The sequence below is a fragment of the Aotus nancymaae genome, unplaced genomic scaffold, assembly GCF_030222135.1.
Source record: "Aotus nancymaae isolate 86718 unplaced genomic scaffold, 86718_ANA_hifiasm-v0.15.2.pri h1tg000006l, whole genome shotgun sequence".
Taxonomy (NCBI): Eukaryota; Metazoa; Chordata; class Mammalia; order Primates; family Aotidae; genus Aotus; species Aotus nancymaae.
The window spans coordinates 6,283,041-6,309,051 of record NW_026988417.1 but is presented as its reverse complement, the minus strand read 5'-3'; the positions used below and the strand labels follow the sequence as shown (position 1 = coordinate 6,309,051).

General features: G+C 52.4%; 2 protein-coding genes across 3 annotated transcripts; one reads left to right on the top strand and one right to left on the bottom strand.

Moving 5' to 3' along the window:
- Positions 1 to 235: 235 nt before the first annotated feature.
- TADA2B (transcriptional adaptor 2B) lies at positions 236 to 14,047 on the top strand. 2 transcript variants are annotated; one of them, XM_012434991.3, is made up of 2 exons: positions 236 to 319; positions 10,506 to 14,047. In XM_012434991.3, exons 1-2 carry the CDS (start codon positions 275 to 277, stop codon positions 11,496 to 11,498), a joined length of 1,038 nt encoding a protein of 345 aa, XP_012290414.2. In that variant the 5' UTR covers positions 236 to 274; the 3' UTR covers positions 11,499 to 14,047. The 2 variants fall into 2 exon arrangements, with proteins under 2 accessions (XP_012290414.2, XP_021525009.1); XM_021669334.2 differs by having other exon boundaries at positions 275 to 544.
- Positions 14,048 to 16,106: 2,059 nt separating this feature from the next.
- GRPEL1 (GrpE like 1, mitochondrial) lies at positions 16,107 to 23,290 on the bottom strand. Its single transcript, XM_012434993.3, has 4 exons — positions 23,146 to 23,290; positions 19,720 to 19,882; positions 18,357 to 18,438; positions 16,107 to 17,269 (listed from the first exon to the last, which is right to left on the bottom strand). Exons 1-4 carry the CDS (start codon positions 23,205 to 23,207, stop codon positions 16,923 to 16,925), a joined length of 654 nt encoding a protein of 217 aa, XP_012290416.1. The 5' UTR covers positions 23,208 to 23,290; the 3' UTR covers positions 16,107 to 16,922.
- Positions 23,291 to 26,011: the final 2,721 nt, after the last annotated feature.

Here is a 26,011-nt window from a genome sequence, read left to right as displayed (position 1 = left end):
CGCCTGCGCGATGCGACGGGGCGACGGCGGCGGCGGCGGCGGCGGCCGGGCCGGGCCGGACGGCGCCTGCGTGCTGAGGCGGGACGCGGCCCGGCTGGCTGGCTCCGGCGGCGGCTGGGCTGGGGCCGCGGTGGCGGCAGCCGCGGCGGCGGGCGGCGATTGCTCGTGCGCGGCGGCGGCGGCGGCAGGTCCCGCGGGCGGCGGGGCGCTGACGGCCGGGGGAGCGGCGGCGGCAGCGGCGGCGGGCCGGGCGGCGGGCGGCGAGCGGGGGAAGATGGCGGAGCTGGGGAAGAAGTACTGCGTGTACTGCCTGGCCGAGGTGAGCCCGCTGCGCTTCCGCTGCACCGAGTGCCAGGACATCGAGCTGTGCCCCGAGTGCTTCTCGGCCGGCGCCGAGATCGGCCACCACCGCCGCTACCACGGCTACCAGCTGGTGGACGGCGGGCGCTTCACGCTCTGGGGGCCCGAGGCCGAGGGCGGCTGGACCAGCCGCGAGGAGCAGCTGCTGCTGGACGCCATCGAGCAGTTCGGCTTCGGAAACTGGGTGAGCGGCGCGACGGGGGCCGGGCCCCGGCTAGGGCGCAGGAAGGCCCGCGCCTCGCCTGTAATCGGGCGCACAGGCAGCTCCGGCCCTGCTCGCTCGCTCCGCACCCCGGAAGGCCCCGGAGGTGGGGAGGGCGACGCTGCCGCTGTATAGTCGGGCACCTGTCGGAACCTACGCTCAAGAGAGGCTGTGGCGCGCCCAAGGTCACACAGCCCGGACGGGGCCAAGCGGGGCTTTGAACACGGGCTGCTGACAGCAGAGCCATTTCCCCCTCCTGCAGGGACGCCTTCACAGGCGTTTGCCGACTGCAGACGTTGGGCAAGACGCGGTGTCTTACCTGAGTTCTTGGAGGCAGTCAGGCCCACAGACTCGACAGAAAGCACCAGGAGCACCAAGGAAGGAGAACGGCGGACACTCCGCGGCTCGTCTCGGGGTCTCTGGTGCGGCCCCGGTCGCTTTCTGTCATTGTCTGCATGTGCCCTGTGTGGTCCGCCAATGCACAGATTCTTTGTGGGTAGCGTGCCAGGTTTGTGCTTGGGTCCCCACAACCCCCACGACATGGTGCGAGTGGTCAGTAAAGAATGAACAAAGGGGCCTGGGCTGGGGCTTTTGCTCTTTACCTCTGAGGTTTCTGTAGGGATTGCTCTGTGTGGGGAGCGGTGAGAGCTGGACTAGATCCACTTACGCTGGCAACATCGTGTGCTAGGCTCTGTCCTTGAGAGAGGAACATGGTTGTTCCGTCTGGGCGGTTCCTCAGCTCTCCTTCCACTCTGGAAGCTTGCATCCGTGTTCGAAAGGAGAAAATCTCTAGCTGTATTCCCACTCATAACCACCACATGTGGCCATGCCAGGCACCCTGAGAAGGAGGGGAGTGAGACACTCCTGGCACCCTTAGCTTTCCAGAGCCTTCCCCTGCCCCGCCAGGAACAGCATCCAGCTCGCTGCCACCTCTCCAGCAGTCCTGCCTGGGCTGCTTTGATTGCCTTTTGCCTTCCTTTCCTGACAGAGTCTTCAGGGCTGCCTCACGTCCCCATTCTGAAGCCCTGGAATCTTGGTTCTCCTCCCAGCTCCTTATAAAAGATGCTCCTTTCCGAATCCTTACCTAATGGCCCCCTGCATTGCGATGGCCATTTTTCAGAAACTTTCCCACCTTGTTCTTCCATACTGTTTGCGGATATGCACCAAGCATGTGTTCTGTGCGGATTCTGCAGTGGCGGAAGACTCTGAAGGAAAGCGAAGGCTTCATCCTTGCATTCAGGGAGCTTAAAGTGAGGTAAGGACTTGGTCCTAGGCCCAGAGCTCTTCCCTAGCACCAGGCCTCCATGTCCAGCCTCCTCCCCGTGTCCTACCTGCTCTCAGTGCCCTCTTGACGTAGTCCTTAGTTCCTTGTTCCACTAAGTTCCTGATCCAGTTGATCAGCAGTCTCCTCACAATACCTCCAGAACGAACCACTTACGGTCCCGGCGGCTGTAGTCCCGGCCGATGTTTACTTCTCGCCTTGACCGCTTTTGGAGCCTCCTTGTTCGTTATTCCCTGGTACCCCATTCCACACATCATAACCAGAGCAAGCTTCGCCTGACACTGGCCTCAGTGGCTTTTACTTTGATTAAACTCTACAGCCTGCCTGGCCTTAGAAGTGTTGAGCAATGACATCTCATCTGTTACGTCCCTTGATCGTTTTCTATTTCTTCTACCTAGAGTGCCCTTCCCCCGAATCATGGCCCAGGATTGATCTTTGCACTTAAATATCAGTGCCTCAGAGGGCCCTTCCCTTCACCGTCCCAGCACTTGTCTCTACGTTAGCAGCTAAGGAGGCAGAGAGCCTTGCTGGCCTATCTGTGCGTATGTCATGAAACTTTCCCTGCGGCCGTGGGCAGTTGGCTTTGGACGGCCCAGGTTGACTTCAGAGCCTGTGCTCTTAACTACGCTGGCCGCACGGCCCTCCCCGCGGCACCGTGGAAAATCCACGAAACACAAGACCCCGGCATCGAAAACATTTACGTGGTTTTGGAAGAAACCAGGCTGGAAGTGGAGAGGCCTCTTTTGGAAAATAATGCTTTCCAAACTAATGTGCACACAGACCGCGTGGGAGCTGGTTCAAATGCAGATTCTGACTCAGCTTTTAGAGGAGACAGAGCCAGGAGAGGAAGGGGATGCATGGGGCTTGGGCCTGGTGCACAGAGGGCCTGGCTAGGCTGCAGTCAGGGCCTTCTCCACCACACCACCGTGAGGTCAGGGCGAGGCCTGACAGCCTGCATTGCAGCCAAGGCGCAGGGGGTGCGCTGGCCTGTGACCACCCCCGGAGTGGTGAGGCACCGTATTCCGTCGAGCTGCCACCTCCCCGGCAGAACCTCATTGCTTTCCCCCGGGACTTCACTTTTCTTCCTCTGAGGCTCTTCTGCAGCTCTGAGATGGGTGCTGCTCTTCTGAGCGTGCATCCAGCTGTGTGCACAGAGCTGGCGTGTCCCGCTTCCACATATTTAGCCTCTGCCCGCTCTGGGCTAGGCTCTTCTCATGCAGGTCTTGTGGGATCTTCATAGCAGCCGCAGGGCTGGGTTCTTACTCTTACAGTTGAAGAACAGCAGCCCTAAGAGACTAAGCACCTTGTCCAGGGTTCCGTGGCATTTCATGTGATAGAGCCAGGAATGAACGCAGGCCTGTGTGACTCCAAAGCCTGGGTCCTAACCCATTCTGTGCGAGAGCATTAAGCAATGTGGGTCAGAGGCTGGGAGGCCATCGATGCCACCGCAGGAGTGGATAGACTGGAAGGACTTGACCTGATTCACTGGAGATTAGTGTGGGGGAGGGCCTGGGTTCATGGGCTGGGGTGGTGAGCGTGGAAAGAGATGGTGTGGGGGTAGGGACAGTGATGTGAAGAAAGATGAGGCCTGTTCAGTTGTACTTGCAGATGGCAAATGGTGACACAGGGCCTGGGGGTTGTACTACTTCATGTGGGATTCATGGGAGAGGGTGGGTTGTGGCCAAATCTGGCAGCATTGTGGTCATACTTTGTACCAGAGCTGGGGTGTGGGGCCTGAAGGGAATGGGATATAGCTGAGCAGGGTTAACAGTGACACTTGGGGGCTTGGGGACAACCTGTGTGCTGGCGTGTGTGTTAGCGAGGGCCAGAGAGAATGGGTTAAAGCACCTTGGCTACAATGGGGTAGAGTTGGCAAGTGGTGACCCAGAGTCAGATCAGCGGGGTTTGGTGTCCCTAGATGGCTGGTTTGTGATGGGTTCTGTGCAGGATTCCAAGAGTTAGAGGCTGCAGGCCCTGCTGGAGCACAGGAGCACAAACACAGGTGACAGCTAAGGGCAAGTCGCAGCTGTGGCAGAGGAGCTGGAGCCGTTGATTGGTTGCCAAAGAAACTGGACTGACACTGAGGAGCTTGAGGGCCAGTGCTCCGCTTTAGCGGTGGTCAGGAGGGCTTTGGCGGAGAAGTGGGGTTCAAATGAGTGTGAGAAGTTCTCTGTGAACCATGGAGGGCTTCGTGCAGACACGTCAACGCTCAGCCTCCTTCCTGGAGCCAGGTGGGGTGTCCTGAGTAGAGCTGCACCCTTCAAGATCATGGTAGACACTCAGGAGGCGGCCGAAGGCCAGATACATAGATGATCACTGCCTTGTGCATGCATTCATTCATTCATTCAGGTAGCACTGCCTCAGGGGCTGGAATAGCCCAGCCCCTGTGGTGAGAATGGGCTGGGAGTAAGACGGCTGGCTCACCTGGCAGGTGCTGTGTGGGCAAGGGGGCCTCAGGATGTCCTGCAGAGGGGACACGAAATGGCTGTGCAGGTAGAGGAGGGTGTGGAGGAAGGAAGGGTTTTGCGTTTTAAGAGTCTGGTGTATTCAAGGCCAGGCAAAAGCCAGCTTGGGGTGATGGTGGAAGCCCGTGAAGAGCCCTGGTTGCCAGGTACAAGAGCGTGACTGCGGTTTGAAGCCGGCTCAGGCCCTGTGATCATCCAGGATCTGCCTGCCAGTACCAGGCCTTGAGCAGGTGCTCTGACACACCCCTCACTGTCTTCCCACCCCATAATCCCTGAGACAGATGCTTCCTGCATTTTTTTTTTTTTCGAGACCAAGTCTCCCTCTATCTACAGGCTGGAGTGTGATCTTGGCTCACTGCAACCTCGGCCTCCTGGGTTTAAGTGATTCTCCTGCCTCAGCCTCCCAAGCAGCTGGGACTACAGGCGTGCACCACCATGCCTAGCTATTTTTTTTGTATTTTTAGTACAGACAGGGTGTCATGTTGGCTAGGCTAGTCTCGATCTCCTGTCCTTGTGATCCGCTTGCCTTGGCCTCCCAAAGTGCTGGGATTACAGGCATGAGCCGCCACGCTAGGTGATGCTCCCCACTTTTACAAATGAGGAAACAACTATGGGTAATGTGGGAATGTGGAATTTGAACCCAAGGCTTCCAACTCCACACCTAGAACCATCCGTTTCATTGGTTCACCAACCATGCTGCAGGATCCCCTGGGATTCCCAGGGATCCCCCTAGATCTGCTGGATTGTCACCTCTGAGGCTGAGATCTGGAAATTTGGATGGATGGAAAGAAACCCAGAGAGCTGTGGGGCGAGGTTCGGAACCATGGGAAGGGGGGCCTTACCTTCCCCCTCAGGGCAGAAGCCTCCGGTGCGTCAGCCCCAGCCCCTGAGCGTCCTGATGGGGTTCTAGGGATCGCCATTAAGGATGGGCTGGAGGGCGGGGGATAGCCCGGATGGGAGAGTGGCTGGGAGGGGCAGGACGTGCAGAGGGGGATCTCCAGCCACTCCAGGCAACTCCAGCCTGCAGCGGGACACCCAGGAGGGCTGGCTCACAATGAGTTACCCCCACCCCCAAGCTGCTGAGTGGGGTGGGGCTGAGAAGCTGCATTTCTAACAACTTTCTGGGTGCTGCTGATGTGACCACCCTGGGACTCCACTTAAGAACCACTGGGGTAGAGTGGTAAGACATGTCTGTTACTTTATAAAACTTGAAAATTATTTTAAAATATATTTATTTGTATTGTGATACAATATGTGTAACATAAAATTTACCATTGGAACCATTTTTAAGTGTCCAAGTCTGGAAGCATGAAGTCCACCACTCACAGTGTTCTGCAGCCACCGCCAGTCACCTCCAGAACTTTCTCATCTTGCCAGACTGAAAGTCCCCCCATTCAGCACTCACCCCCCTCCCCCTTGCCCAGCCCCTGGCACCCCCATTCTACTTCCCGTCTGTGGCGCTAGGGACCTCATATGAGTGGGATCCTGCAGCATTTGTCCTTTTCCGCTGGTGTCTTCCACTTCGCATCATGTCCTCGGGACCATCTGTGCTGCGGGCCTTCCTTTCATGGTGGAACAGTCCGTGGTCATCCGTGTGGCAGAATGTGCTTATCACGCATCTGTGTGGACGTTGGGTCGCCTCCACCTCTTGGCGAACGTGAATAAGGTTTGCTATGAACATGGTGTTCAGGGATTGATTCAAGGTCCTACTTTCAGTTCTTTTGGGTAAATAAAAGTAGAATTGCTAGATTAGGTTCTGTGTGTAATTTTTTTTTTTTTAAAGACAGTGTTTTACTCTGTCACCCAGGCTGGAGTGCAGTGGCACAGTCATGGCTCACTGCAGTCTTGACCTGGGCTCAAGTGATCCTCCAACCTCAGCCTCTCAAGTAGTTGGGGTTGCAGGCATGTGCCACCACACCTGTCTAATTTTTAAATTATTTGTAGAGACAGGGTCTTGCCGTGTTGTCCAGGCTGGTCTTGAACTTCTGGGCTCAATGGAACCTCCTGCCTCAGCCCCTGCAAAGTGCTGGGATTAGGCTGAGCCCTTGCACCTGGCCTTGTGATTTTTGAGGAACCGCACTGCTGTTTTCCACAGTGAGAATGCCACTTTCGAATTCTCTGTCACAGGTAACCTTATCTGACCTGAAGGTGTCAGTCACCTTGAGGGCCAAGGACAAGTCTAAGTCACAAAGGTCTCTGAGTTCAGAGAGACCTAGAACTGAGGCTTACAGGGCTTCCCATTGGAAGAGGCTGGGGGCACTGGCCAGGGACAGTGTGGGCTGCAAAGCCAATGAGTCCCCAGCCTCTGGGATCAGAGGTACGTGCCTGCTAAGCTGGGAGGAGACAGGGTGGCTTGGTGTCCTCAAGACAGCTCTTTAAAGGTGACAGACAAGGCTGGAAGAGGGAAGAGCTGGGGCCGCCGCATGGCCATGACTGAGCTGGTGTGCCAGCCCCAAGGGCTGTTGGCGTCCATGCCTGCCTTGCCACTCTCTCCTGTTGCCAGCTGCAGGTGGCCATAGTTGGCCCAGTGTCTGAGGCTGAGAGACTGGAGGTGCTGGAGTGACTTGGCTGTGGGAGGTGATGAGGACAGTTTAGTCAGCTGGGAGCCCATGGGACATGGAGACAGGACTTGGAGCTCCTAAGAGGGGCTGGTGGCCTGGGTGGCAGGTGACAGCCAGGCAGGCGACTTGTCAGGGCTCTCTTACCTGTGCAGATCGGAAATGCTGCTGGCCTGTGGTCTGTGGCTAATGTGTTTCTTACCTTGCTCTGTCGTGGGGCCGATGGTTCCCTCCTGTCCTTTAGGACATAGTCCAGTCCCCTGCCCCATGGATTTCATTTCCTCCTGGCCCCGCAGGGGCTACCTGGTGTGTCCAGCTGCGCGTTAAGGGCTCTGCCCACAGAATGCCCTTCCCGGGTGGGACCCCCTCCCTTACACCCAGGTCTCTGGGGAACTGGGCCTTCCCAGCTTCCTGGCTTTTTGAGGCGGCTTCATTTGAAGAAAAAGGAGCTGGAGCTGGGCCTCCCTTTGGAGATGTAGCGCATGCCTCCATCCCAACGCCTGGCCCCAGACCACCAGGCGAAGAAGCCCAGCCTAGGGCCGGGATGAGCTGTCCTCTGCCTCGTCCTTCACGTCCAAATGGGGTTTAGGAAAGGACAGCATTGGGGCCACTGAGGGACAGCAGGGTCACGGCTTTGCAGCATAGGACAGAAGATGCTCCCTGAAGCCTGCAGGGCTGGCAGCCTCAGGCACAGTGCTGGCTGCATGAAACGCCTGTGCTTCACTGCACATCTGAGGGTATGGTCAGCCCCAACCTCTCAAACATGGTTGTTCCAGAAAGAAGAGCAGAAGCCCAATGGTCCAGCTTTGCTCTGCCTCTTATCACAGCATCAGGAAGCATCTAGGACCCCCCTCCTGGTGTGCGCTGCATCGTGAGAAGGTGGGAGGGTGTGGTGACGGGCGCGGGCTCCCGGCCACATTGCCTGGCGTTGAAGTGGCTCAGCATTCACTGGCTTCATGCCCTTGGCAGGGGCTCACCATCAGGTTTACTTTCCTTATCTGAAAACCAAAGGCCGTAACACTTCTCCCCTGTGGGAAACGCCTCGAGGACTTGGTGGAATGATGGGTGTAGACGCACTTATCTGCTGTCGTTTTAAATTTCATTGGCAAAACCTGCAATAGACGGGCTGGTAGGTGAGGAAACAAGCTGAGAGGATGGAACAGATTTGAGCCTGGCCCTGGGGTCACTGGAGGCTTCCTGCTCTTGAGGGACAAACGGGACCTGCGGGAGGGAAGCTGGCGGTGTCCAGCACTGGGGAAAGCTGCCGAGGTGGAGGGCATGCTGTGGCCGCACCTGCCTCCTCACTGCCCTACCAAGTGGGCCCTGGCCCCGAGCCTGGGCACTAGGAGCGAAGGGCACTTCCAGCAGGGTGGGTGCTGCCAGGCCTGAGAGATGCGAGGCGGGGGCCGAGGACAGAGCTGTAGACCCTGCAGGGTGCACTGAGGAGTCTGGCTGATGCTGGCTGCTTCGTGCTCCCAGACTTCCAGATTTTGGAAGGATTTTGGAGGCTGACCTGGTGTTGCTAACTTGAAAATTTGCCAGGTAAGTATATTTTAAAAAAATTTCCACAAGTGAGAAGTCTTGCAGGCCTCTCCCTGCTAGTCTCACTGGCTTGAGAGACCAGGGCCAATGCCATGGGTCCCAGTGACTCACCTTGTGGCCTTGGGTAAGCAACTTGGCAGCACGGAGCCTCTGGGACAAGGTGGCCACCTAGCCTCACGTGCCTGGGAACCTAGCGCAGCACCCGTTGGAGGCACTTGGAAACTGGCCTCTGAACCGGGTGTGTATGCAGCAGCCCCTCTGCAGCCTCGGACAGAAGCTGGTGCTGAGGGCTGGAGAGGCCACACAGGCCAAGGCTGGCTCTGCCTTTGCTGCCCGCCCGTGGGGTGGACTTTCCCACCCTCCAGGCACCCCAAGATGTTCATCCACGATTTCCACCCAACAGGACCCTTTCCTTCCTAAAGGGCAGGTGGCAGGGACTGTTTTTCCGTTAGGTAGACACGGCCTGTAGTTACCTGTCTCAGAGGCCAGTGCCGATCCTGGGGCTCCCTGGCCCCAAGGTGGGATGGGGAAGAGTATGAGCTCCCGGCTGCTCCATGAGAGGGAACTCAGCTTGCTGTGTGGGGCCCACTCTGGGCCTGAAGCCTTTTCTTACCCATGTGAGGTGTGTGGGGCTGCATGTGTCTTCTCTGCTGGCAACAACAGACCCGAGGCTCAGAGATCGGCAGTGACTAGCCTAGGTCACAAGAGTGACGGTAGATGCTGGAGACAGTTGTGATTTGGTATTGTGTTTTAGGCCAGATGTTTCCAGAGGAAACAAAATGAACAGATTTGCTGCAAATAGTGTTGTTTCTAAAAGCAGCAGTCATTGTCCCCATAAGACCAGATCTTTTTTTTTTTTTTTGATTCTCAAAGAGGCCCCGCAGTTGGGTTTTGGCACTGCCTTCGGTAGTCACAGTCCTGGGAATTCCTGGCCCCAAGGTGGCAGGCGGTGGGGGTGGGGTCCCAGCACCTTGGCTCCAGGCCTGTGTGCCAAAGGAAGCCCGAGCTGTGGGATCCATTCCTGGAGCCCAGAGTGCTCTCTCCCAGACGCCAGCTCCTAGTCAGTCATCAGCCTGGATGGGCTGGCGGGTCTCTCCGGTCCCAGCTGGGCCTTTGGCGGTGCTGCAGCACTGGTTCCACACCCTGGCGGGCAGAGGGAGGCGCAGGTGGGGGCTGGGTGGCTGAGAGGCGGTGGCCAGGGAATGAGTGCGCATTTTGGGCAGTTACTTTCTGAAGTGGCTTTAGCGGTTGACTGAGGAAGAGGCCTCTCAGCAGAAGGGAAAGATTGAGGGAGTTACACAGTTTCCTCCCATTAAACCTTGTATTTATGGGTTACCCTCTTGTAGGAATGATGAATGCTTTCAGCCGGTGGCAGACTCCTGGCCAGCTGCTTAACCGTGGAAGGTGCTAAAATGAAGTCCTGCCCCTTTGAAGAGCCGTGCCCATCACCTGCAGTCACTGCCTGGGAAAGGGCCACGCTATCCCCCTGGGCATGAAGGCCAGGATGGGTGTGTGGCCAGGACAAGTCACAGATGTGTCCTGGCCCTTTCTATTCCAGGAGGCGGCAAATGGTAGAATGGGGTCCCCTCCTGCAGACTGCACCCTTGCCCTGGACTCGGCCTGGCCTCGCACCGTGGGACAAGCCCGTTTTCTAGTCTGAATGAGGCTGGTTCAGGCATTCCCTGGCTTGCCACCTGTGTCCTGGGATGTTCAGATAGCCCACGAGAGTGCAGAGTTTATGGTGGGGCAAATGGCAGTACCGGGGGGCTCCTCTGATCCCAGGTGGGGAACGAGAACAAAGTCCAGACCTTAGCCAGCGGTTCTGGCGTCAGCTCTGCCACCAGCTCACCCTAAGAGCTTACACTTCTCTGGGTCTTCACTACTTCATATACAAAAATCACTGCTGTTGCTTCCAACACCATCATCTCTCCCGAGGCCAGCTCAAAAGAGAGTGACTGAATGCCTTTGGGGAGGGTGGGTAGCAGTGCTGTAGGAAGTGCTCTAGGTCAACCTTTATAAAATCGTTAAGAGAATCTGTGCAGAACCTAAATCCCACACCGTGATATTGGAAGTAACTCTGCCCTTTGTCATCGTAGGAAGATATGGCTGCCCACGTCGGTGCTTCGAGGACTCCCCAAGAGGTGATGGAGCATTACGTTAGCATGTACATCCACGGGAACCTGGGGAAGGCTTGCATCCCAGACACCATCCCCAACCGCGTGACAGATCACACCTGTCCCAGTGGGGGCCCCCTCTCACCCAGCCTCACCACCCCGCTGCCCCCACTGGACATCTCCGTGGCCGAGCAGCAGCAGCTGGGCTACATGCCCCTGCGGGATGACTATGAGATTGAGTATGACCAGGATGCTGAGACGCTCATCAGTGGGCTCTCGGTCAACTATGACGACGACGATGTGGAGATCGAGCTGAAGCGCGCACACGTGGACATGTACGTGCGGAAGCTGAAAGAGAGACAGCGGCGGAAGAACATCGCTCGTGACTACAATCTGGTGCCAGCCTTCCTGGGGAAGGACAAGAAGGAGAAGGAAAAGGCACTGAAGCGCAAGATCACCAAGGAGGAGAAGGAGCTGCGCCTGAAGCTGAGGCCTCTGTACCAGTTCATGTCATGCAAGGAGTTTGATGACCTTTTTGAAAACATGCACAAAGAAAAAATGCTCAGGGCCAAGATCCGAGAGCTGCAGCGGTACCGGCGAAACGGCATCACCAAGATGGAAGAGTCGGCAGAGTACGAGGCCGCGCGGCACAAACGGGAGAAGAGGAAGGAGAACAAGAACCTAGCGGGCTCCAAGCGGGGAAAGGAGGACGGCAAAGACGGCGAGTTCGCCGCCATCGAGAACCTTCCGGGCTTTGAGCTCCTGTCGGATCGTGAGAAGGTGCTCTGCAGCTCTTTAAACTTGAGTCCAGCCCGCTACGTGACTGTGAAGACTATTATAATTAAAGACCACCTCCAGAAGCGGCAGGGAATCCCCTCCAAAAGCCGCCTTCCTAGCTACCTGGACAAAGTCCTAAAGAAAAGGATTTTGAATTTCCTCACGGAAAGCGGATGGATCTCCAGGGATGCGTCTTGAAGCTGAGACCTTTGAAAGTCCGTGATGCCCAGACCGTGCTCCAGCCAAAATGACTTGGGGGAGGGGAACCACTTCCCCACTGTTGCTTTTTTAAACAAATTGAGTTCTTTTTTTAAGATATAAATTCTTTTCATGGTCTTCTGAAAGAAGCAATAGTAACAGTCTTATATTGGATCATGGGGGAAGCAAACGTGTCCATTTTAACTTAGTCCTGCAAGTCACACACTGAGCGGATGCTCAGCCTTTACCCGTTCAGTTTGGAGCTTATTGTGAGATTAGAGAATTGCCTTTTATTTTGTGAGTGTTCTTCCCTTTGGGTACAAAAGCTATTGTGGGGTACAGGGGCAGTGTTTTCCTGCTGGACCGACAAGCCATCAGTGATTTCCTGGTGACACAAGCTCTTCTCAGGTGGGGCTGCCTGCAGGCTCCCCTTTTCTGAGCCCATGCTGCCCACAGCTGACCCCAGTGCAGTCCCGGGCACACGGCACTTTACATAGGGGCAGCTTGAGCCCAGACGCCTCTGCTGTGTAGCAGATGGGGAACATCAGGCCAGAGGACAACAGGCTGGCGTTTCCTTGGGAACCGAAGAGGAATCTGTTGGTTGAACAGTGACCAGATGACCTTCCACTTTACTGGTGGCAGCAGTTTGAGCGTGCAGTTCCCAAATCCCAAAGGTGACCCTGTGCCTCATTTGAATATGGCCAGAACCTGCTGGTTCACTTTGGGTAGAGCCGTGGCCTTCGGGCAGGCTTCCATGGGAAAGCACGTTAGCGGGAGGTACGCAGGACACGTGGACCGCCAGGACCTCTCAACCCATTTTCACGGCTGGTCGTTGCTGCTGTTAGACGTGCAGCGCATTTCACTTGGAAGAACCCTTTGTAAAAAGTTCAAAGCTAAGAGTTCTGGATTCTGGCGTCAGCTTCCTCAGGATTTTTTTCAGTTGCAAGTACCTTTCCACTGAAAATGTGAGCACGCCTTCCAGGCTGAGCATCTTAAAAGAGTGTTGCCAGGCCCATGCCAGAGCCATCTGACCGTTTGGCTGGTGGCAGTTCTGGTGGAGCACGAGGGAACCCAGGTGGTTCCCCTGAGCCTTGAGCTGCTCTCTGGTCACTGTCTTGAGTCACACTCAGAAATAGCTTCTTCCCAGCCCTGCCTACAAGATTTTCTCTGGGGCCCTCTTTCAAGGATGTCCACGGTACCTTCCTCCTGAACCTTGAGGAAGTCTTTTGTCTTCCGGCTGCTCAGGGTTCTCTGGTCCAAGACCCTGCTTTACATGTGGAGTGCTGAGACTCCAGCACTCCACTCTTCCAGGAGGTTGACGTGCCTCTCGGGCCCTGTAGGTACCAAGAGACCGTTTACCTCCCAGAATGTTTGGGCTTGAATTTACATTAAAATGAAGTTATTTGAAAGAAAGAAAACCTCATCATTTCTAAGGATGACTTAATTACTGTGCCTTTTCCTTTCTTTTTACATCCTTCGGTCCCTTAGGGTAAAATTTTCAGCATTAACTAAAACATTTCAAATATATCGTATATGGCTTTAGTTGTAAAGTATATTGCATGCCGACAGAGAAGTGCTCCCTTTTAGCTAAGCCCAGAACTTCTCTTTTCACAATAAAGTACTGAGCAGTGGTATCATGAGGGCCACCTCCACATTGTCCCCTGCAGAATAAATGCGGATGACGGAAAGCTCATGTTGTCTACCGCTGAAGTGTTGCAGATGGTGCTGTTTGTTTTTACAGTTGTCTTAGCCCCACTGCTTCTCAAAGTGGGGTTCCTGGCCCTGCAGCGGCATCCCCTAGGAACTTGCTAGAAATGCAGACATGCAGGCCCCACCTGGCCTTCTGAAGCAAACTGGGGGGCAGCGAGCTGTTTTCACAGGCCCTCCAGGTGACTGGATGTAAGCTCGCTTGAGAACCATGGGTTTCAGCTATTCTGGTATCTCCCTGATTTTCTACAACGCCAGGATCCTAGTTTGGTGAGGTTTTAAATTTAGTCTTATTTTTCTATTAAATGATTGCCAGACTTATATGAAGCTTGAAGCAGCAGACGATCCCTGTCAATGTGTATGGCCCAGGCCAAGAGCTGTCAAATGAAAAACTGTGCTGAAGCAGGTTTCTAGTATGTGTATCTTTTTGATGGTATGAAGAATTTATTTAGGCTTGACTGTTTTAAAGCACCATAATGAATGTATGATTAATTTATGTTAAGTATTAACCCTTTGTTCCAAGGGAATGGTCATGTGATTGGCTGCTGCTTAGCCCATGGACTATTCCCGTCACGGTAGTCCTGAGGTCCTAACCTCTGTCGGCAGCTCAGAGCCTCCACATTTATATTTGATTCTCATGATAAATCAGCCACCATAATCCCATGGAATTAGGTCTTGTTAAAATCTAAGCAAAATATCTTTGAGTCAAAAAAGCTGTATAACTCTTCATTGCTGTCTGAATGGCCAACATTCCAAGAATGTATTAAAAACAGCAACACCGTTTTGATTACCCTTTTCCATATTAAACAAGTTGAGAACAAAAGTGTGTCGTCACTGCTTGCTTCTTACCTCTCATTCTGAACCTCTTCGGTGTCTTCTCAAAGCCACACAGACCTGGGGGTGAGCCACAGTTCAAACACAGATACAGACTGTCACGTGACATACTTCAGTTTGGTACTTTGTATCAAACGAGTTTTTCCTCCAGAAAAATTAAAGTTGCTTTCTCTTAAGCAGAAACCCTTTCATGCCAACCGCTCTCCTCCCTCAAAGCAGAACAGCCAGAGAAAGCGAAGTGAGTCTGAGTCAGGGAGCCAGGCTGGCTTCCATATGCCTGAGAGTTCCAGTCCTGGTTTTGACTGTCCACACATCACCTGACCCATGCTGCAACTATGCTATGCCCAGTAACTACTAGGATGTAGCTGAAGAAATCTTCAATGTCTACTGTAAATATGTATTTAATTAAAAGACATATTTTCCCATTACAGGTTGAGTAGGAATCTGAAGTGCTGCAAAATCTGAAACTTTGAACACTACCATGACATTTCAGAATACTCATTTAGAGCATTTTTTTTTAGAGTTTTGCTCTTGTCCAGGCTGGAGTGCAATCTCGGCTCACTGCAACCTCCGCCTCCCGGGTTCAAGTGATTCTCCTGCCTCAGCCTCCTGAGTAGCTGGGACTACAGGCACGTACCACCACGCCCTGCTAATTATTTTTGTATTTTTAGTAGAGACAGGGTTTCTCTGTGTTGGTCAGGCTGATCTCCTGACCTTAGGTGATCCACCCACCTCGGCCTCTGAAAGTGCTGGGATTACAGGCATGAGCCACGGTGCCTGGCCTAGAGCATTTTGGATTTTGGGATTGGGGATACTTAACCAGTAAGTATAATGCAAATAGTCAAGCAGGGAATCTGGTTTCAGTCAATGAGGGACTGCATATTAGAACTCTTATTTTCACTGTACCTTTCCTATGTTGAGGCATGTTCAGATACACAGGTATCACTGTCAACAGTTGCTGACAGCATCAGTACAGTAATGTGCTCTACAGTCTAGGAGCAGTAGGCTGCGCCATATCGCCTAGGTGTGGAGTAGATGACACCATCTGTTTTTTAGGTACACGTGGTGTTCGCAGGAAGAAACTGCCTGACGACGCATTTCTCAGAACACATCCCTGTGGTTAAGCCATGCTCAACTATATTCCAAAATCTGAAGGAAAAAAGAACAAACCTAAATTTGAAACACTTCTGGTTCTAAGCATTTCAGATGACACCCAACCTACAGTGTTGACTGTGGATGACTGAAACTCAGTGTAAAAAAATCTTCTGCCACATTAAGCTATATTGCCTCTAGGTTACGTGTCAATTGCTTTTTAGCAATTGCACTTGGAGCTGAAAAGGGAGGAGACTGCAAACATTCATAAAATTAGTTGATAATTACGTTTCCTAGCCTTCATTCCCACAGGGCGATGACGCACTCACAACAGCACAGTGAGAACAGGCAGCGCTGGAGCTCCCAGTCCTATTTTCTCCAGTATACTATGCCGCCTTCAGTTGTTTCTGACCAAGTTAATTTAAGGTATCTTAAAGGAGGAAAATGTTCGGGAATGGCATCCCAAGTTGAACTATTATGGGACCATTACCTGCACCTTTTAAAATTAGAAGTGAAATAAACTGTGCCCCATCTTTTCTATGGAGTAAATGGCTTTCATCAGTATCTTCAATTCTAGAAGCACCTCTCCTAGAAGCAAACGCAGCAAAAGGTTAGCTTTTCTCTTGTTCATAAGAGACTCCAATCACTCCTCAGCCTTTTTCTAAGCCCTACATGACCATGTAAATGAGGAAGAGAGTGAGTCCTTTGGCAAGAGTCCTCAGATCACCTTTTGCAAGTCCTGTGCCCTTGCTGCGGCTCCTGGGTGTTTCATATTCTCACCATGACAGGCTGCAGCTGCACCGGGGGAGTGTGGCTCTCCCTTTCTGTGTAGAAGCATGTGCATGTATATACGCGTGTGTGCATGCATACGTCAAGCTGACAGCTTCAGGGCTGGAGCAGAGAATGGGAAAGATAAGTCATGCCTGCCTCAACGGGAAGGATCTCCACCAGAGGACACAAAATGGTTATCAGAAAGTAGGAAAATAAACATTAGGGCTTTAATCCTCTTAAATAAAATTTTTAAATTAAACATCAACATTTAAAGTACACCAAGTGTGCAGTTCTATTTTGAGAAAGTCCATTTTGCCAGGAAATACACCTTGAGGCCGTTAGTAACTAGCTGGATATGATTTAAATGTGTCTGCATATAGATGAACAAAACAGGGTAAAATGAACTTGGCCAAGCGCAATTCCTGGCCAAAGAAAGGTGCTGAGGATTGTCAGTGCCCACACACGTTTCTCAGTGGTCAGTTTCAGTTGGCTGTTGACTGATGACAAACGAACTCACTGTTCTTCACAAAGATCATACTTTTTTTAAAGTAAGAAAAAGGTTTCAACCCTTGCCGTCCCTTTAATGAATGAAATGTACGACGGGCTAAGTGTGCCAGTCGCTCGCGCACCGCAGTGAGCCGTGGGGACACTCAGTGCAGACTGGCGTGTCCAGGCAGCCAAACGGAATTCCCCAAGATTTTTATTTGTTTAAAATACTTTGGTGTCAGGAGAGTCTGGGCAGACATGTTACTCATGATGCTCCGGACACCAGGCAGGGCCCACTGAGCTCTTCAGAAAGTTTGTGGAAATATTCAACGTGTGACACTAACAATCAGGGAACAGACTCCTGAATCAGAGTTCAGTAATGCAACTGTGCAATCCACTTCATTTGCTGTTTAGCCACTAGTTACCTCGCTTTGCAACAAGGTTTGAGAAAAGGTCAAATGTGCTCATAGATGAGAAACAATGAAGCAGCCTTAGGAGTTACAGTGTTAAAAAAACACCCACCCCATCAGGCAGCTAAGCCTCCTTCACCACCCCCACCAGGGCGGGCCTCAGGGTGCGCCCGTGCAGCTTGTACCCCACTTTGCTAACCAGGGCCACTGTGCCCGGCTCCTTCCCCTCTACCGGCGTGTGGAACAAGGCCTCATGTTCGTAAGGGTCGAACTTGGCTCCGACAGGGTTCAGCTTGAGCAAGCCATGCTTGGTGAACACCTTCTGGATCTGGACTTCAGTCATGACCAGCCCCTCATAGAGGTTCTTCAGGTGAGGGTTATCGTCCTTAATTTCTTCTTTTGGAACACACTGCGTTGCCTTCTCCAGAACGTCCGCCACCTCCAACAAGTCCTTGCAGAAGGCTTGAATGCCTGGATGAAGTGAAAGAAGATCATTTGCACTCCATACCAATGCACAGGGCAGTTCCAAACTGTGAGCACTGCTGACCTGATGGGCAGGCAGTTTAATAACTTGTCAAGTCAGTCGCCTCAGAATCCCAATGCTTTGGTAATTTTAAGAACCACCACCACAAAACCCCCAAAAGTCATTTATGGGATGAGACCTAGAATTTACTAAAATGTGAAGAAAGGAGCGTAGGAGAGGGGAAAATACCCTCGAGACATCCAGGCCCAGGTGTCAAGTAAGCAGTAAGATATAGAGGACTGGAACTTGGAGGATCTGAGCTAGAAGCGAGACCTGTGTGGATGCCATTAAGCCCACAGGAGTATGAAAGTTACTCAGGGAGCACAGCAACGGGGGAGAAGAGGCCTGGTACTGAGTCCCCAAGAGCCTAGACATTTACAGGTCAGAAAGGTTAAGAGCCAACAAAGCATATTACCAAAAAGAGAGGCACAATAACAAGCAACAGGCCACAGCAGCCAGGAAAAAAAGTGTTTTGAGGAGCGCTTCAGTCTCTGTGAATGCGGCAGTGACCCTGGCTCTTAGTTTCCAGGTGGCCTCTCACCCTGTCTGACCTGGGGCAAGCCACTGACCCTCCCTTGAGCCTTAGGTTCTGCATCCCTAACACCAGCTGTCAGTCATGCAGAGACCCACGGCCAGCACTCAAACACCAGCCTGTGGAGTTGGGAGCCTGGGTTATTTACTGGCTTTGTGGTATGTGGCAGATCACTAAGCCTCAGTGATCTCAACTGTAAAATGGGAACGACAGTGACAAAAATATCCAAAGGTGGCAATGCATACAGCATGCTGGGAGTTCTGAAGTGATGCCAGCGTTGCCTCCGGAGGGCGAAGGGGATGGGCATCAGAGGCCGGCCTGCTACAGGCTCCCACTGAGGTCTCTGTGTGGGGGTGGACATGCCTAGTCACAATCCTTCATGCAGGGGCTGCCACTGCTGGGCTCGCCCCACAGCCTTGCTCTCTGACACTGCCACATGCATGGCCTTCCCCCGCCCCGATGGTCTCCTTTCCAGGATCAACACCATGCTGTGTTTAAAGTACCGTATAATTTTGCCTCCTCCACCAATTTTTGGCTCCTCTGCCGCAAGTTCTCAGTGTCTGCCAAAGCTCGTTTATATTTTTCCTAAAAGAAAAAAAGGAAAAGGGAGATTTATATTAATATAGAACAAAGTCATAGGAAAGCAAGCCATTTGTGGAATGAGACCCAGAATTTACTAAATTTACTAAATATAACTAACTCTTGAGTCAAAACAGAAGTAACATTTATTATTACCTTGGAGACGTGACTAAGGAGTCCTGCTTAATGAAAGCTGCACTCACAATCCTTTAATGTTCAATGCTGCCCAGAGGTGGCTCAGTTCAAATATTCCTTGTGTGATCATCTGAGTTCTGGTATATTCCTCATGTCTCACCACCTTCCTGTAAGCTCACTCATTTGAGCTTTTCTTTTTTTTGGAGACAAGATCTCACTCTATCTCCCAGGCTGGAGTGCAGTGGTGTGATCTCGGCTCACTGTAGCCTCAACCTCCTGGGCTCAAGCAATCCTCCCACCTCAGCCTCCTGGGTTGCTGGGACTACAGGAGTGCACCATCATGCCCAGCTAACTTTTTATTTTTTAGAGACGGAGTCTCACTATGGTGCCCAGGCTGGTCTTGAACTCCTGGGCTCCAGCAATACTCTTGCCTCAGCCTTCCAAAGTGCTATCCGAGAGGTAAGGCACTGTGCCCAGCTAGCTTTGCTCTCTTTAACATCTCCTGAATTGCTCTGTGGGGGCCTCTACACCGCATCCATTTGCAGTCTTCAGGCAATCACTGCGCAGTGGCGAGGGTCAAGGGCCCCAAGTCCAGATGCTCCCGGCTCGAGCCCTGGCTCTGCACCTGGCAGCAAGAATGAGCATGGTAACGGGCTTGCAACAGTGCAAGCACTCAGGGTCTGATGTCATTCTCAAACCCTTAAGGAACTTGATTTGTGCCACCCATGTGTTTTTACATGCAGTAATAATCCATATAACTAATTCATAAAACTCCTGCCTGCCTATGAGAGCATGACATAAAACCACACTCCTGCCCTCAACTCTTATACTTAGAATTTTCTGCTTCTTCTCCTAAGTCTCAGCCTAAACAACCTTACTGAGTAGTCCTCATTTGTAAAGACGATTTTAAGTTTTAATTCAACGACAAATACAGCGTGTAACAATTATTCTCTTGCCGGAATCAGAGCTGCACAGGATTTGGGTTCTAGTCCTTTCTTTGGCAGTAACTGGCCACCTGAGCCGACTGCAGGCTATGGACAACAGCTAAACTCTGGCTTTGGTCTGTCACCAGTGAACCCTGGAACCTTTATGTGGCCCACGGGAGAAACAGTTCAGCCAAGCCCATCCCCACAGGAGCCTGACAGTCCTCACCACAGTCTCCTTCAGCTGCTCCTCCAACTTGACCTTCTGTTCCAGGAGGGTCTTCTCTGTAGCAGGAGGATCTGCCTTCTGTTCACTCTGACCCACGTCCTCTTCCAGGTTCTGGCCACTGTTCTTCTGTTTCGTAGCTGTGCACAACAACCGTGGAGAGGGCCTAGAGAAATCCACATGGAAGAAATGGACTGTTTCTGTGCTTATTAAAGTCAGATGTATGAATTTAGAAACTTAAAATTTAACTTGCAACCTCCGCCTCCCGGGTTCAAGCAATTCTCCTGCCTCAGCCTCCGGAGTAGCTGGGATTACGGACCTGTGCCACCCATGGTTTCCGCATGTTGGCCAGGCTGGTCTTGAACTCCTGACCTCGTGATCCACCCGCCTCGGCCTCCCAAAGTGCTGGGATCATAGGTGTGAGCCACCGCGCCTGGCAACTTAAAATAATCTCAAACTATTTAATATTACTCGGGGAGAAAACACTTCTCTTAGATCAATAAAGGCACACTGTACATGACATATAAAAGCTATGCTCGTAAATAGTGCCTTTATCAGATCACAGATAAACATACAAGTGATTCACCCGCCTTGGCTTCCCAAAATGCTAGGATTACAAGCATGAGCCACCTCGCTTGGCCTCTCTCTATAAATTTTTAGAGACAGGGTCTCACTGTCACCCAAGCTGGAGTACAGTGGTACAATCATAACTCACTGTAACCCTGAACTCCTGGGCTGAAGTGATCCTCCCACCTCAGCCTCCCAGAGTGCTGGGATTACAGGCATGAGCCACTGTGCCTGGTCTTTTTTATTTATATAAGATCTTCTGTAGCACATACCTAAACTTACACGCCAATGTGCCAAGTTACAGTACTTGGTATAGAACAGACTAACCTCCTCTTTCCATTCTAAGGTGACTTTTGAGACAGCCAGTCCAGACCTCACCACATATTTATGGAATAGCTACTACGAGAGCTGAGGACCATTGCTGATCCTGACGACAAAGATAGACCTAGCAGAGATCTTGCCCACAGAGTACTTGCCACCATGGAAAAAAAGACATCTAAACACAAAGAACTGTAATTTGGGATTTAAAAATGATTAAGGCTGGGTGCAGTGGCTCACACCTATAATCCCAGCACTTTGGGAGGCTGAGGCTGTGGATCACCTGAGGTCAGGAGTTTAAGACCAGCCTGACCAACATGGAGAAACCCTATCTCTACTAAAAAGACAAAATTAGCCAGGCATGGTGGCACATGCCTGTAATCCCAGCTGCTTGGGAGGCTGAGGCAGGATAATTGCTTGAACCCGGGAAGCACAGGTTGCGGTGAGCCGAGATCATGCCATTGCACTCCAGCCTGGGCAACAAGAGCAAAACTCCATCTCAAAAAAAAGTGATTGAAAAAAAAAGGAGTGCTTTGGGAGGCTCAGAGTAGAAGAACATACCTAGCTTGGGGAACGGAAGACCATGAAAGGCTTTGAAGGATAGTTAAGAGTTACACAAAAGGGATCAGAGGTGGGACTGGGTGGGGATAGATGCAGCTTCAGGAAGAGGAAACTGCTGGGTCAAAGGCATGAAGACAGGAAAGCATGGCATATGTACAGGTGAAAGAGACCAAGAACTCTAAAACAAATATTGCAAGTGACTTAAGGCATTATCCGATCCTATGCCCACCAGGAAAAGTTTAAGTGATAAGCCCAGGTCACAAAGCCATTAATGAATGATAAAGTCTTAAAACCTAGATTTCTTCACCAGGACCAGAGGAACTCTTTCTTTCTTTTTTTTGAGATGGAGTCTCACTCTGTCACTTAGGCTAGAGTACAGTGGCACAATCTGCGCTCACTGCAACCTCCGCCTGCTGGGCGCCATCTCGCTCTGCAGAGGGAAACTGAGTCTCAGAGAGCCTAGTTACTCTGAGAGCTATGACTATCAGTCAGCTTGAAGAGGGAGACCCAGGCATCTCAGATCAACTTCCCGTTTTTTTATTCCTAAGACTGTAAACCGAGATCCTTTTCATATGTAATTCCTGAGACTGTAAACAGAGACCCTTTTCATATGTAATTCCTGAGACTGTAAACAGAGACCCTTTTCATATGTTAAGCTATAAACCTAAGATTCTTCCTCGTGTAACATCTGAAGTATATGCCTATATAAAGATGTAATCTTCCTTTGTTAGGGGAGCTTGGCTGTTAGGCAACTATGCCACCTTGCTCCCTGCCGAATAAACTCCTTCCTCCTGTATTCTGTGTCCGAGAGATCCATTTCCCGCGGCCGCTCCTGCTACAAGCTCTCCTTCCTCTCCCTAGTTGAGCACCTTTTCACAAAACTACCATTCCAGAGACAGAAACGATGCTGACTTGGTGGTCACTTTCCTGGCAATTAATTCCAATACAAAACCACTAACTACTTGACCAAAGTCTTTTTACTCAAGTATTCTACGTGGGTTGCTGCTTTTGGCGCCTAAGATTTTAAGACATAGTTTATTAAGCTAGCACTCACACCTTAATCACCTCCACTGAAAGTGATCTTCACCTCACCTGCCTGCTCTTCTTCAGGGAAAAGCACATTTCACTGTCCAGCTTTTACTCAATTTGGCCCTCGGTGGCTTCTCTTATCAATAACTTGGTTCTAGGCAGTTCCTCCAGTAAACAACACACTAAGTACTTGTCATACTAACTTCTGGGGTAGAACTTTTAAAAACCAGAAGCGGCAGGATTAAAAAAAAAAGAGAGGGCACTGACTTTCATGGCCCTCAGGCCCGAAGCGTGCGCTTGTCCAAACAAACTCTTCGCCCAGCAGTGGCACAGGCTCCACTGCTCTTTTGACCTCAGACGCTGGAGGCGGCGGAGTGATGGAATTCGAGGCTGAGTGGAAAAGCCCGTGAACGGGCAACACGCGCCTTGCGACACGAACTTCCGAGCACCGCTGTGGCCCCGGCTTCCAGCCGCCGCACGGAAATGAGTAACCACAGCTCCTACCCAGGGCACACCCGGCCGGGCTCGACCTTGTTACGTGACCTTGGACAAGCTTCTTTAACCGCACAAGTTGCGGCTGTCTCTCCGTCCATGAGCGCCTGGGCCATGGACGCGCGCGAGGCGTCGCCCGCAGGCCCTGGCCCTCATGTGCACGTGGGCCACCGTCCCCTCCACGCCGGACGCCCCCGCGCTGCGGTCCTCTCCTAACAAGGCGCCCGCCCGCTCCACGCTTCCCGTCCAGGCGACCATGCTCGGCCTTTCCTGGACCGGGCAGCCCGACCGCAGAGCAGGCCCCGGCCAGGCGGTCCGGATTCCGCAGCAGGGAACCGCGAGCCCGCAGACGCCCAGCTCCAGGGCCGAGGCTGGGAAGGAGTTCCCGGGGTCGGGAAAGGCCCCAATGGGGGCGGGGGTTCGCGCTCCCACCTCAGCCCGGGAAAGCCGAGTGCCCCTTACCTGAGAGACAACGCCAAAGACGGAAGACTGCGCTGCACCAGCCTCACGCACTGAGCCGCCATGACTGCCACTGCCTGCAGCCGTCGCCGCGCACGCACCAGGCATGCGCGTAGGCAGCTGTAGCTTCTTCTCCACCCCACTACTTTGCCTCAGCCAATCCGTAACCGCTTTTTCTGTTATGGACAGGCAAGAGTCACCAATACTTGTGGGTCACGGAAGAGCAGCTTCATCCCTCCCAGTGGGCGGGGCCTGAGGCTTACCGGCGCCCCCGAAGAGGTGAAAGGTGAAGTGAGTATTGGGAGGAGCCTCCGGTGGGCGGGGTGATGCCGGGAGGAGCCAATGAGGAGGCAGCGTGAGGGGGCGGGGCAGGCGCCGGTGTCGGGGCCAGCGCCCGTCGCGGGCCGGGAGGGACGTGGGAGCACGGTTTTGGGTAGAAGTGCAGTGCCAGCTTCCGGCTTCCCGGGCCGCTCCCACACCTGCGTGGACACCCCTGGCCCCCCTTTGCTCTGGGAACGAGCGTGGGGAGCCCTGTTCACCCTCACACCCTGGCTCTAGAGCGGCGCAGAACACTTCGTGTTTGCCAAGTGCGCTAGTGCCACCCAAACGGCGGCGCAGGCGCTTGAGAAATAACGGCAGAGGCAGCCCTTGGGAAGGCGCGCCTACCCGACGCTGCTTCTCCGGGCGCCCGAGGCGGAGGGGAAGAGTCACTGGGGTCTCCGTCTCAACCAGTGAGTTCTGGTGAAACGGGAAACAAAACCCAGGAAGCAAATGGGACAAAATGTTAGCGGTTTTGATGATGCTGGATGCTGGGGATATGGACGTGTGTTTGTTTTGTACCTTTCTGTTATTTTCAGTTTTCTCCGAACACGAAAAACGACTAAAAACAGCGTATAGAAAACATTGGGACACAACTAAAGCTCATAAATGCACGCGTTTTCATAACCTGACCGAGGTCCGTGCTGCTGTAGCGCGTACCCCAAGAGCAGAGGTGCAGGAAGAGCCGGGGCCGCGTGTTCTTACCGCCCTGGTGCCGTGCCGGCTCGCAAGCGGGGTCCCCGCGGGAGATAGGGCCTGGCTCCTGCTTCAGCACAGGTTGGCCTCCAGTGCAGTTCTGACGGCCAGGATCTGAGGGCTGGAGCCCGTGCCCTCCCCAGGAACCCAGGGCGCGAGCTGGTGGCTTCTCGAGTGGAGTGTTGCCTGCTTGTTGCATTAGTGAATGTAGGACCTTTTGAGTAAAGGACCAAACCTTTATTCTTTTGCTTTTTTCCCATTGAAACCGTTCATTCAACCTATGCTGATTAAATCCTACTGTTTGCCAGATAATATGCCGCTTGCAGAAAGACGCACAAAGCTAAACCCCAAGTGTGGGATGTTGTACAGGACAAATGACCCTGTCAATTAATACCAGTAATTAAGATAGTATAATCAGAATGATAATATAATTAATTGGAGCCTGGAGGAAAAAAAAGAAAGTGGAACTGAACCACTAGAGAATAAATAAGTTTAAAAGATATCATTGAATTGAATGTTTGGAACTTATGTGGATCGTGATAGAACAAACCAGCTTAAAAGAGGCATTTGAGAGACAGGTAGGGGAGGCCGGGCGCGGTGGCTCACGCCTGTAATCCCAGCACTTTGGGAGGCTGAGGTCAAGAGATCAAGACCATTTTGGCCAACATGGTGAAACCCTGTCTACTAAAAATACAAAAATTAGCTGGACGTGGTGGTGCGCGCCTGTAGTCCTAGCTACTCGGAAGGCTGAGGCAGGAGAATCGCTTGAACCCGGGAAGTGGAGGTTGCGGTGAGCTGAGATCGCGCCATCGCACTCCAGCCTGGTAACAGAGTGAGACTCTGTCTCAAAAAAAAAGAAAAAAAGAAAAGAAATAGGTGGGGGAAATTGGAATTGGAATGTAAACTGGGTATAAGATGAAAACTGGGAGTTACAAATACTTTTGGTGGGGAGCAGTAAGGGCCTTGTGGATAAAATGTCCTAACCTTTAGAGATGCAAATGGAAGTGGTTATAGTAAATTGCCCCTATGGCTGGTATTTGCTTTGTAAATTCTCCATTAAAAAAAGAAAAATCAAGGACAGCTGAAACAAGTGGCAAATGTTGATAACAGTGGAAGCTGGGTGATGAATGCCCCAGGAGTTATGACGATTTTCTCTTCTTTTGCGTATGCTTGTAGTTTTCTGCAATAAAATTTATTTTATTTTATTTTGAGACAAAGTCTCACATTATTGCCCAGGCTGGAGTGCAGTGGCACAATCTCAGAGCACTGCAATCTCTGCATCCCGGTTCAAGCGATACTCACGCGTCAGCCTCCCTAGTAGCTGGTATTACAGGCGCGTGCCACCACGCTTGGCTAATTTTTGTCTTTTTAGTAGAGACGGAGTTTCACCATGTTACCCAGGTTGGTCTCAAACTCCTGAGTTCAAGCAGTCCACCCTCTTCAGCTTCCCGAAGTGCTAGCATTACAAGTGTGAGCCACCAAACCCAGGCTTTCTGCAATAAAATTTAAAACAGTATCTCACGTTTCTTACTGGCTGTGGGGCTCAGAAGGAATCAGACCAGCATCTTGCAGCTCAGAACCTGATGAAGAGTTGTAGCTGCTGTGTCCCAAGACAGATGAGCACAGGTCGTCCCAGTGGGGATGCCACGTTGGGGACTGTGAACCTCCGCTGAGTCCAGGCCAGCCACCAGGCCATGCCCTGTGTCCATATCCAAATCTGTGGGATTTCTCTGATCTGCCAGAGAAAGGCCTGACACCTCGTGGCCACATCAGGAACTGCTCCACAGGCAGTCTGCTATTGGGAACCTACCTGCTCAGGTAGCTCCCTGAGGTCTGGAACTGCACCACAGTGCAA

Excerpts from the sequence above, each read along its gene's own strand:
- TADA2B (XM_021669334.2), top strand. The coding sequence starts at position 275 with ATGGCGGAGCTGGGGAAGAAGTACTGCGTGTACTGCCTGGCCGAGGTG. Across the intron at positions 545-10,505 it reads AGTTCGGCTTCGGAAACTGG|GAAGATATGGCTGCCCACGT; the intron begins GTGAGCGGCGCG and ends TTGTCATCGTAG.
- GRPEL1 (XM_012434993.3), bottom strand. The coding sequence starts at position 23,207 with ATGGCGGCTCAGTGCGTGAGGCTGGTGCAGCGCAGTCTTCCGTCTTTG. Across the intron at positions 19,883-23,145 it reads TCTTTGGCGTTGTCTCTCAG|GCCCTCTCCACGGTTGTTGT; the intron begins GTAAGGGGCACT and ends GGATTTCTCTAG. Across the intron at positions 18,439-19,719 it reads AGCAGCTGAAGGAGACTGTG|GAAAAATATAAACGAGCTTT; the intron begins GTGAGGACTGTC and ends TTTTTCTTTTAG.